General features: G+C 42.6%; 1 protein-coding gene across 1 annotated transcript; it reads right to left on the bottom strand.

Moving 5' to 3' along the window:
- Nucleotides 1–6793: 6793 nt before the first annotated feature.
- Nucleotides 6794–8719, bottom strand: LOC130380455 (E3 ubiquitin-protein ligase TRIM39-like). Its single transcript, XM_056587672.1, has 2 exons — nt 8697–8719; nt 6794–8590 (listed from the first exon to the last, which is right to left on the bottom strand). Exon 2 carries the CDS (start codon nt 8586–8588, stop codon nt 6954–6956), a length of 1635 nt encoding a protein of 544 aa, XP_056443647.1. The 5' UTR covers nt 8589–8590; nt 8697–8719; the 3' UTR covers nt 6794–6953.
- Between the last annotated feature and the right edge of the window lie 2412 nt (nt 8720–11131).

The following is an 11131-nucleotide window of genomic DNA, read 5'->3' as shown; positions in this document are numbered from 1 at the left end:
TCAGTCAGTCAATCAGTCTCTCGAGAAATACGGTCATGAGACATCTATGGCGTCTCAGATGTTCTGGGTTTGATTCCCAATACCATGCAATGTGATCGGACCTCACTGTGGATCAGAGTGAGCGTACCTTAACCTGCTGAACACTGATTGGTGAACGAGCAACAGGTATGCAGCCTCCCCCAGCCCCCAGGTTGGTTTTCAAGACTCATGAGGACCCTTCCTCCCTCTCTCTCTCTCTCTCTCTCTCTCTCTCTCTCTCTCTCTCTCTCTCTCTCTCTCTCTCTCTCTCTCTCTCTCTCTCTCTATCATTTAGTATCATTTAGAGTATATAGTGCAAAAAAAATAGAGAGAGAGACACGCAGAGATCGACAGACAGAGAGAGGGAGAGATGAATCCAACCAGATAAATCATTGACCCGACCTTTAAGGCTAGTAGCTAGGCTAGTATTAAAGCCCCCTAAACCCTAAGCCCAGAGGACAAGGAAACACCCCTAAAAGGCCAGGAACCCTGGACCGACCGACAATAAATGACCTTAGTGGACGTTTTAACGCTTTAGGCGACACAACGTTTAACCCAAATGAGGGTTAGATGGTTAGCAAGGAGGTCGCTCATCAATGAGTTTTTGTGGGTTTCCTTTGGGTGCTGCTCCCCGCAAATCTTCTAAACATTTTATTTTCTTCGCTATGAGCTCGCTGGAAAGGCCATGTCTTCTGGCGGTGTGCTGCGCTGCAAAGGGTACTTATATTGGAGTTTTTTTTTTTGTTTTAATAAACGGTGACACAACAATTCCAGGAATCCTTTGGGTGATTTGAATCTCTAGTTCCTGGTGGCTCGACCGGTAGAGCTTGGCAGTTGGTTCCACGCCCTAAGAAACCACAGAACGCCCCGTAGTTCAGGGAGGAACTGAATTCATAAATTAATTCAGGACTTTTAATTGATAATTCAAGCAGGCATCTTTTCAACACCATCTATAAATCGGTTTGCATTATTTATATTCACTGACTCCCTCTCTAGCCGGTGAAACACCTGCTGGTTCAGGCACCACCTCTGATTGGCTGATAGGGTCACCCGGTCACCTGCTGATTAGGCTCTGATGCGACACACCTGTCCTGGGCTTATTGAACCAGGACTGTTGAGGGGCTCAGGGGACCCGGTTGGTTGGTTTGTTTAGACTCCTCGTCCAAAGGATCCCCAATGTCCTCCCTGAGCAGCCCAGACCTGGGCCTTCATCTCACTGGACGCTCTGGGTACAAACGCCTGATAATGGTCATGTTGTGAGTTATAGTTTGGCTAACATTATCTTCTATAATTGTAGGTGAGAGAAGGTTCAGTAACCAGACAGAATAGTCTCAAACAACGAGTCTTGTTTTTAATGCCATTGAGATTTTGTATATCACAATAAAAACTGTCAACAATTCAGTTTTATTTGTCTTATCTCATCTCATTCGGTACAGGTAGTTCTTCCTGCAAAGGGTTTCACATTAGTTATTGTTTTCAAATGGAGTATGTACATCAGGGGTGATTCTCTAAACCACGCGGTCAGTAGCTTGTCCAAAGCGTGTGACGTCATCACTCAGCTGGAGTTCAGCACCTTGGAGAGCAACAGCGGAAGACGTCTCCCACTCTGTCTGCTGCGGCTATCCTCGACACAGCAGCCACCAACGCCATATACACGTTGCATTAATTTAACACCTTCATGATATTCAACGATGCAATTCTAATAATACTTTGGGTGAGAACAAGACCGCAGACGACTCTGACCTGAACGGCAGATCAAAATAAATGAAGAAAGGAAGAAAGCAATATATGGATGGAGAGATAGATAGATAGACGGACAGAGTAATAGATAGAGTGATAGAAAGAATCACCGACCGACAGACCGTCCAATCTACAGACTTCATAAAAACAACCTCTCCCTATGGGTCCAGGTTAAATGTTCTATTATGGTTTGTGATTTCATATTATGGTAGTTGTAGAAGGTTAATCTCTAACCTCATGAAACATATGTGTCATGTGACTCAGGGTAGGGCAGATGAACCAGACCAACAAGGTCACTATTCAGAGACATCAGACAATTCCAGCGCAGGGACAGCAAAACAAACGTCAAATGTGCTGCGGCAGTTATCAATGTCACATTTTCACTGGTGGTGCATTATGGGTAGCTTTCACGGGCCAGGGACAAACAGTGTGAGAGTCTAAAGGGACGGAAAATTAATATCGTAGATAAATTGTGATTTTAGGATTATCAAGGTGTGTTTTGGCTAAATTATGTTCCATTAATCCATTACAGTCTTACATCATTTCAGTCCATGGATTTCCTTTTACTCCTTCAAGCCAACTGAATAGGTGGAGTGTGCTTTCCCTCCTGGCTCCGTAGCCAAGCAGGTGACCAATCACTGAGTATCATATAACTGGCTTATTAAAGACCTTTCTACCTGTGTTATCTGGAGAGCCATATTAAACTTATGACAACAATAATTGGACCTTGTCTTTGTTACTCTTTCACTGCTGCCAGTAGTTTAGTTCAACATTTCTGGAAATGCTTTAGTGTCTAAAGAAAACCTTCCAAAACTCATCCACCCACGACTTATCAAGCTGAATAATTATTTTTCTTTTCTAAACAAATTAAGGCTGTAGAGAAAAAGGGAGACAAAAAATCACATTTAGGACAATACAGTTGCAGTAATAAAGTAACTTGCAGTCAGGTTATGAAGTGAAACCAAACACGCTGTTGAAGATGGCCCGCTCTCGGAATGTAAAAAATGAATTCTGGCTGACTTCAGGGAAACGGTAGATTCCCTCTGAGGGGCGGGGCTTGATTGCAGATCAGGTTTTCACCGTCTCTGGGGTGGAGCCAGAACATTTGATTGACGTTACCTGATAACCCGAAACTGCCAGTATCGGTTAATGCTTGCAGTAGCATGGGTTTAGTAGAGGGTAGTTTGAGGGCATATTTGCATACTTTTAAAAATGTTAGGCATTTTAATTGAGATTTGGACCAGGATGAATCAACAACACTACTATGTAACCCACTACATCACCTTTCATCAAACAAACAACAAAAAACAAGGGAATACTTTTTGTTTGGTGGCTATGATTTCATCATATAAGGATCTTTATTTTCCTGTTATACACACAAACACAGGACACGCACAAACACAAACAGGGGTCACCATACCTCAGTATGAAACCAAAGTCAGTCAGTCAGTCAGTCAGTCAGTCAGTCAGTCAGTCAGTCAGTCAGTCAGTCAGTCAGTCAGTCAGTTTCTCTCTCTCTCTCTCTCTCTCTCTCTCTCTCTCTCTCTCTCTCTCTCTCTCTCTCTCTCTCTCTCTCTCTCTCTCTCTCTCTCTCTCTCTCTCTCTCTCTCTCTCTCTCTCTCTCTCAATTAAATTAAATTCATTCAGTCTTTAGTGACTAGGGGAGAGAGCAGGAAATACAGAGACAGAGAGAGGGAGATGAAATGTATTGATTTGTATAGGGTTAGGGTTAGGGTTAGGGTTAGGGTTAGCACCTGGAATAAACAATGGAACAACAATTTCCCCCTGGGGATCAATAAAGTATTTCTGATTCTGATTACCTTTAAGGCTAGTAGCTAAGCTAGTATTTAAGCCCTCTAAATCCTAAGCCCTTAGTGGATGTCATAATGCTTCAGACGACACAACATTTAACGCAAATGAGGGTACGTTTTTCTTTGGGCTTGCAAGAAAGGCCAAGTCTGCTGGCGGTGTGCTGCGCTGCACATGCTACTTATATTTGAGTTTGGTTTTCATTTTCATAAACGGTGACTCAACAATTCCAGGAATCCTTTGGGTTATTTGAATCGCTAGTTCCTGGTAGAGCTTGGCAGTTTGTGCCGCACCTTCAGAAAACCACAGAACGGCCCGTAGTTCACGGAAGGATCTGAATTCATAAATTCAGGACTTTTAATCGATAACTCAACATCTTTTGTACGCCATTTATGAATCGGTTTTTATTATTTCTATTCGCTGACTCCCTCTCTAGGTGAAACACCAACTGGTTCTGGCATCACCTTTGATTGGCTGATAGGGTGACCCGTTCACCTGCTGGTTCAGGCATCCCCTCTGATTGGCTGATAGGGTGACCCGGTCCCCTGCTGATTAGGCTCTAATGTGACACACCTGTCCTCCTCTTATTGAAGCTGAACTGAAGGGGCGTTCACAGGGGAGCCGGCAGCCCTGCAGCCCCACAATGAACCAGGACTGTTGAGGGGCTCAGGGGACCCCGTTGGTTGGTTTGTTTAGACTCCTCGTCCAAAGGATCCCCAATGTCCTCCCTGAGCAGCCCAGACCTGGGCCTTCATCTCACTGGACGCTCTGGATACAAACGCCTGATAATGGTCATGTTGTGAGGTATAGTTTGGCTAACATGATCTTCTATAATTGTAGTTGAGAGATGGTTTAGGAACCAGACAGACTAGCCTCACACAACAAGCCTATTTTTTTAATGCCATTGAGCTTTTTTATAGCACAAAGAATCGTTCTACAATTCTATGCTTCGATTTTCTTATCTCATCTCGTTCGGTATAGGTAGTTCTTCCTGCAAAGTGTTTCACATTCCTACTTACTCACTTTTTAAACGGAGTATGTATACCGGGGGTGATTCCCTAAAACCACGCGGTCAGGGGCTTGTCCAAAGCGTGTGACGTCACTCAGCCGGAGTACAGCACCTTGGAGAGCGACAGCGGAAGACGTCTCCCATTCTGTCTGCTGCGGCTATCCCCGACACCCCAGCCAGAAGCCGTTTCTCAATTCGCGTACTTGTGCGTGCTCGTGTGCTCGTGGACTCGTGAAACGTCATCAGTCGTTGCCCGAGCACTGTTCCAATTCGAAGCACGCATCAAGCGAGTACTGTCGTAAAACCCGGAAGTGTTCTGGATGCGTGCTCGATATCGCCGTTTCACCGAGCATGCATCGGAGGTGGCTCGTGTGTGCTTGCTCCCGCTATAAATCCCAGGATGCATTTCGCACTCGCAGCAGTACGAGGGCGGACAATATGGAGAAGACGCACAAGTTACAACTGTAGCTTAAGTTACTCTTAACTTATATATATATTTATATAATATATAATATATAGGCCTAATATAATAATAATAATATATAAATATATATATGTAATGTCGTGTGTGTATAGCTTATACACATGACAGGACACTCATATCTTTTCAATTGTTATTCAATCGGAATATTTACATACTATTTGAAAATGAAAGAGGCTGGGATTTTGTTTTATATCATTTGTTTATATTGTTCAGTAGTATATGCCTAAATGAGGCCGTAGCACAGTTAACGGACGAGCAGAGGTGGTGACGTCATCGAGTCCGCTGCTGTTCCAATTGCAGGTACGTACTCGCGTGCTCGCAAGTATGTGCTTGAAGTACAGACTTGCCAAGTACGTGCTAGCAAGTCATCGAGTCCGTAGTACGCGTGCTACGAATTGAGAAACGGCCAGAGTCAACTCCGTATACATGTTCCATTAATTTAACCCATTCATGTTATTCATCTACCTGCCTACGCCTACCTGCCTATAATCTTTCACTTATGTCAATTTTTTGTTTTTTCTTGGTGCGTGTTCTTCTTGAAGCTCCGAAGTCGACCAGCGTCAACACACATTAAAATAACAACACGTCAAGAGAAGGTAGAAAGCTTCTCCTCCTCCCTCTCCCCTCGGTGCGGTGGTGGGAACAACCAAAGCGCCACCTGAAGCCGTGTGGTTTGCTTCGGTAGTGCCGGGGAGCCCTGAGGTGGGAGACAGAGAGACGGCAATCTGACCCATGAGCACCACGCGCCAACCCCCTTTACCCTAATGTCTACACAACCGCAGACATTCACCGCCTTCTACCGGCGAACAACCACGTGCCTGCACGTTCTAAACGGCACCCGCTCAAAGAAGCCAACATGAGGTAATGAAGGACGTCATTAACTAATGAGTGGCAGCTGGCTGTAATTCATACCTTAATAATGCGAATGCAAAAAATAAAAAGAGGACAATTTCTCACAGTATTGTGACATATTAATTGGACTATAACTAGTCCCATTATTAATTGGAACATAAATAGTCTGATTAAATGTACTACAAAAGAGTATTATTAGGTGCCCACAAATAACTTTCTGCCCCTCTGTGGTGATACCCGCTTCCGCCACTGGGTGTCGCTCATAACACTAATTTTGGGACTGCTGCTTGTATGCGCCAGAGCACAGGTAGTAGACTTTAGCAGAGACAAGTCAAGAGGGTATTTACACACATGTAATGTGTATGCAAGACAATACTTAACCCAATCCTGGATGAGCTAAAAAGGAGAGCAGAGCTAGGAGAGAGGAGGAAGAGAAGAGAGAGGAAGGAGAGAGGAGAAACTAAGAGGAGACGATGGAGAGGAGAGGAGAGAGACAAAGTCATGGTACTCACAAACAAGGAGACACATGTTACCCATGTTGGGTTGTTGTATGGTGGACATTAAAAATAATTCGACACCTTAGCTTTTTTTCCATTTTTATTGAAACCATAATGTTTTTACATTTGATTGCTTTGTCATTCATGATTCAGACTTATGAACTGCTAGTAATGTTTAGATGATTATGATATACACATTAATCCTCAAACCATGCTCTACGTAACTGCAACAATTAACAATTATATATAATATATTATATATATATAGAAGTAAAACTCATATAGAATATATAGAATATATATAGAAGTAAAACTTAAAAAAACTGGAGAAAACAGACAATGAAGAATATAATGTTATCTAATAATTTACAATGGGTTATATTTTTTAATATTCAGGGTTCACTTCCTTCTGAATCTCTCGTTGTTAAATGCCAGCAGTACAACATGAATGCAGAGCTCTCAGATCTCACATAGTATAGATTCTAATTCAAGAAACATAATCAGTTGTTTGGGTTGTTTTTATTTTATTATCCAAACAAAGGTCCTAGTCTGTTTGATTGACAGGTGAGATGATCAGGGGGGCAGAGTTTGTACCTTCATAATCATAGTTACATGGACAAAGGAATGGATAGAGAGGCTCACTAAAGGTGCAGCCAGTAGCAGAGTAGAGATGAACCCTGGCTTCCACATCATAGAAGGAGACCAGACCCTCATCATAATCAACAAACACCCCCACCTTCTGGAGCTCAGCTCTCAGAGGGACACGGACTGGCGGGAAATCAGTAAATACCAAACCCTTCTTCCCTCCATCCAAGAAAAGAGACCAGTAACCCGTCTCAGGGGTCATTAAGCTCTCACCTTTTCTGTCGATGGACTCTCTGGCCACTCCTATATACCATGCAGTCTTGTCTTTACTCTGGACCTCAAAGTAAAATCTCCCTGAGGAGAAGCTCTGCCTCGTGAGAACATGTATATACTTTGTAAATCTTTGTCTGGGGTTGTCTGGGACTTCCTTCTCTACAACTCCATCACGTACTAGTTTCCCATCTTTAGACAGGATGAGCCTGGGATGAGCTGTATCAGGATCCAGAGTAACATCTACTTCATACTGCTGGACACTCTTCAGTTCACCATCAGGCAGCTTCTTCATCTCCATGCTCAGTGTCTCCTCCAGCTGATCCAGGGATCTCCTCAAGGTCCCTACGTGTGACGGAGGACGGACCTCCACTGTCATCCAGTCCCTGGTGGGTGGAGGATCCGTCAGGGATCTGAAGGCCTGGAGGAAGTGGAAGTGGTCTTCAATGTGTGAGAGCGGCTTCACTTTTGAGCTTTTATTGGTCAGATCTTCTATTTCCTGCTCAAGCTCTTTGATGAGGTCTTCAGCTTGTTTCTCTGTGTCTTTCAGTCTCTCTTTAACCATTTGGTTGAGATCCTCCTGGCACTTTTCAATTTGGTGCATCAGAGCAGTGAGGACCTGCACACTTCCCGCTATCTCTCTTGCTGCGTCTGCTTTGCTGCGTTTGACTGTGTCTTTAATCTCCTTAATCTTTTGTTTTCTCTCATGGATCATCTGCTGAACTTCAGCCTCCATCTTCCCCAGCTGGGCCAGCTTCACTTCATATTCCTCCTTTAGAGGTACAGCATGATGGAACCTGTGGTCTGTCTCTGTGCAGATCTGACACACACAAACCTGGTCAATCAAGCAATAGAGCTCCAGTAGTTGATTGTGTTTCTTGCACATTATTTCTTCCAGACGGTCCATAGGCTCGACCAGCCGATGTTTCTTCAGGCCTGCGACTCTCTGATGTGGCTCCAGGTGGGTTTGGCAGTAAGAGATAAGACACACTAGGCAGGACTTCACGGCCTTCAGCTGGGTCCCAGTACAGACGTCACAGGGAACTTCTGCTGGTTCAACACATGGCTGCACTTTTACTGGTACGGATGTTCTACACTGAGCGGCCATCTCTGATAAAAGGGTATTGACCTGTAGATAAGGTCTAGTTTGGAACAGATGGTTGCAAATAGGACAATTGTAGTTTTGTTTTTTATCCCAGAACTTTGTAATACAGGTTCTGCAGAAGTTGTGTCCACATCGTGTAGAAACTGGGTTTCTGAACACATCCAGACAGATGGAACATAAAAGGTTATCTTCAGTACAGGATTTTTTAGCAGAGGCCATTCCTAGACACAGATGAAAAGGTTTATGTATCAAGCATTTTCAATACGTTAAATTCTATAACGGGTAGCAAGGTGTTAACTTATCTCGAAGTTGTGCTGTTATTCTCACCTTGCTGTGGTTTCTGTCTTTCAGACTATTTGTTAAAATTTTTTTATTTATTTTCCTCCTGAAAGAGAGGACTGCTTCCACTTCGGGTAGCTTTGGTTCCTATGAATGTTAGATTCAGTTTCCTGATCAAGACATCCTCTACTCTCCTCCCCTAACACCTGACTCCTCCCCTAACACCTGCCTCCTCCCCTAACACCTGCCTCCTCCCCTAACACCTGACTCCGCCCACACAGACACACAATTCACTGATTGGGTTTGGCCACATTAATTTACGTTGTAGGCTACTCCAAATGCATTGAAGTGTGTGCAAATATGTTCAATTTTTTAAAGACAAAACACAGACCAAGAGCTGTTTTAACCAGAGACATTGTGGTGATTTAATGGTGATATGCCACTGTAACTGGGATTAAGAGTAATACAAAAACAATTGACTTGAATTAACTTTCCCCGAGGCTGGTATTTTCTACAGTCCTCATAAAAACATTATATAATAACAAAATTTATATAACAATATAACCCCCTAATTATTGTTTAATTACTGTAAATAAAGCCGTTATTGGATATGAGTAACGATGCTAATAACCAAGGCATCATTGGGGCCTTGTAAAGGGGCAATACCACAAGAACAGGTATTCCGTCTTTATTACTCTGAATTAGTATAGTCTATTCTTATGGAATACAACCCAAACCTACAAGTGGTAATGTTATCCATATTAACTATTAATTAAGTCTTAAATCAAAATATGTTCCCTATTCTAAAGTGGGGTATTGTTCATGTGTAACTCACAAATACTTTGACCCTTATTAACAAACATGTTCACTATTCTAAAGCTGCAATCTCTTCGCATTTAGTTAAGTCATTACAGCATACAACTAGTAGTTAGAATCCAGGTTCATTTGTTTTGAATTGCAAACAGTAAAGCCATACAGAAAAGACTCAAAATGGCATTCAGGTTACTGCACTGAACCAAAACCACGTATAAAGACAAAAACAGGTCCCCAGGTCAATTATTTAATTTCAGGCATTACATAACTATAGGCTTGTGTATCAATGCCAGTTACAGCACAGAGGTGCTTACCAAGCAATAAATCAGCAAACCAAAAAAGATAGAAAAATATGACCGAAATTTGTTTCAGACCAGATATTTTTTTCGTATGTCATGGAATAGCATTCCCAGTGGTCGACTCAATAACATCTAATTAATCTTTCAGGATATATTGTGTATGGTTTCCTCATAGTCTCCACATAGTTGATTTGCACATTCCCCAAAGTCGCTCAGGGTTTTGTGTGTGCACCTGTAATTGGATCAACAAAACATTCTCTACGGTTAACAGTTAGATGAGTCATGAGTGTAGCCTTCATCATGAAGACGGCGGTATGATATACATCTATCTGAAATGTTGGAGCTTCCTTGACAAATGTGCATATTTATGATGGGGAGGGGATGACTGGCTGATTGGTGAGACACTATCTTCCTGTCCTTCTTGATGACCAACATTCCAAACACCCGGAACTCCAGAGACTTGCCCGTCCTCTGTACTGAAATTCCCCTAACCAGTCATCATTATTGTCATGTCATGAATGTGTAATGAAGTACTGAAACAACAACACATGATGACCTTAGTAAAAAAGAGAATGTTGCTGTAATCATAGTATAAAAGATTAGGGAATGAATCAAGGCACAACATTTCAGGTGTTTTCTCAAGAATGTATCTTTAGGAAGAGCAGCACAGGAGTAATATCATGTCATTTCTTAAAATGAGCCTTACTCTCCCCCATCATAATGATAACAAGATCTAATGAAATAATAATATGATAGGCTACACTACAGATTGACACAATATCTTTTAAACATATTTAGGGCATCTAGTGGCATGTTTACATCTGGATTCAGTATTCCAAAAGGCCTTGTTCATTAACCACCTGTTAAACCTCATGGCTTCTTTGGGGCACTCTCTAAACTGTATTCGGCTTAAGCACTAATGCTGAGACACCATGATGTATTCCAGGCTAAACAATGCACACCAACATGACGACCAGTCCGGTTTCACATTTCCTGTTAGAAGCGAGAATACGTGGGTGGTTTTAGTTTAGTGAGAGGGTGAGTTCGGGCTCCACTTGCCATTTTGACCTAATGTAATATATATATTTTACAATGATTGCCGTAGCCATCAAGATCTGTGCTAGCAGTGCAAATATGCTAGCCGCTATGTAAACAGCACTCGGTGGGCCACTAGTTGCCTCGCCTTAATTAGGTGAGTGCTGCATGCAGCGCTCAACTGTTGTTCTACGCACATTTTATTCTTTCTTTCTTGATTATTCTCTGCAAACTTTGGGACCTATCTCCTAGCTTGGAATCACATTTAGGACAATACAGTTACAGTAATAAAGTAACTTGCAGTCAGGTTATGAAGTGAAACCAAACACGCTGTTG

The sequence above is a fragment of the Gadus chalcogrammus genome, chromosome 4 (genome assembly GCF_026213295.1).
Source record: "Gadus chalcogrammus isolate NIFS_2021 chromosome 4, NIFS_Gcha_1.0, whole genome shotgun sequence".
Classification (NCBI taxonomy): domain Eukaryota; kingdom Metazoa; phylum Chordata; class Actinopteri; order Gadiformes; family Gadidae; genus Gadus; species Gadus chalcogrammus.
Note: the sequence above shows the minus strand (reverse complement) of the source record. Positions and strands in the feature narration are given on the sequence as shown.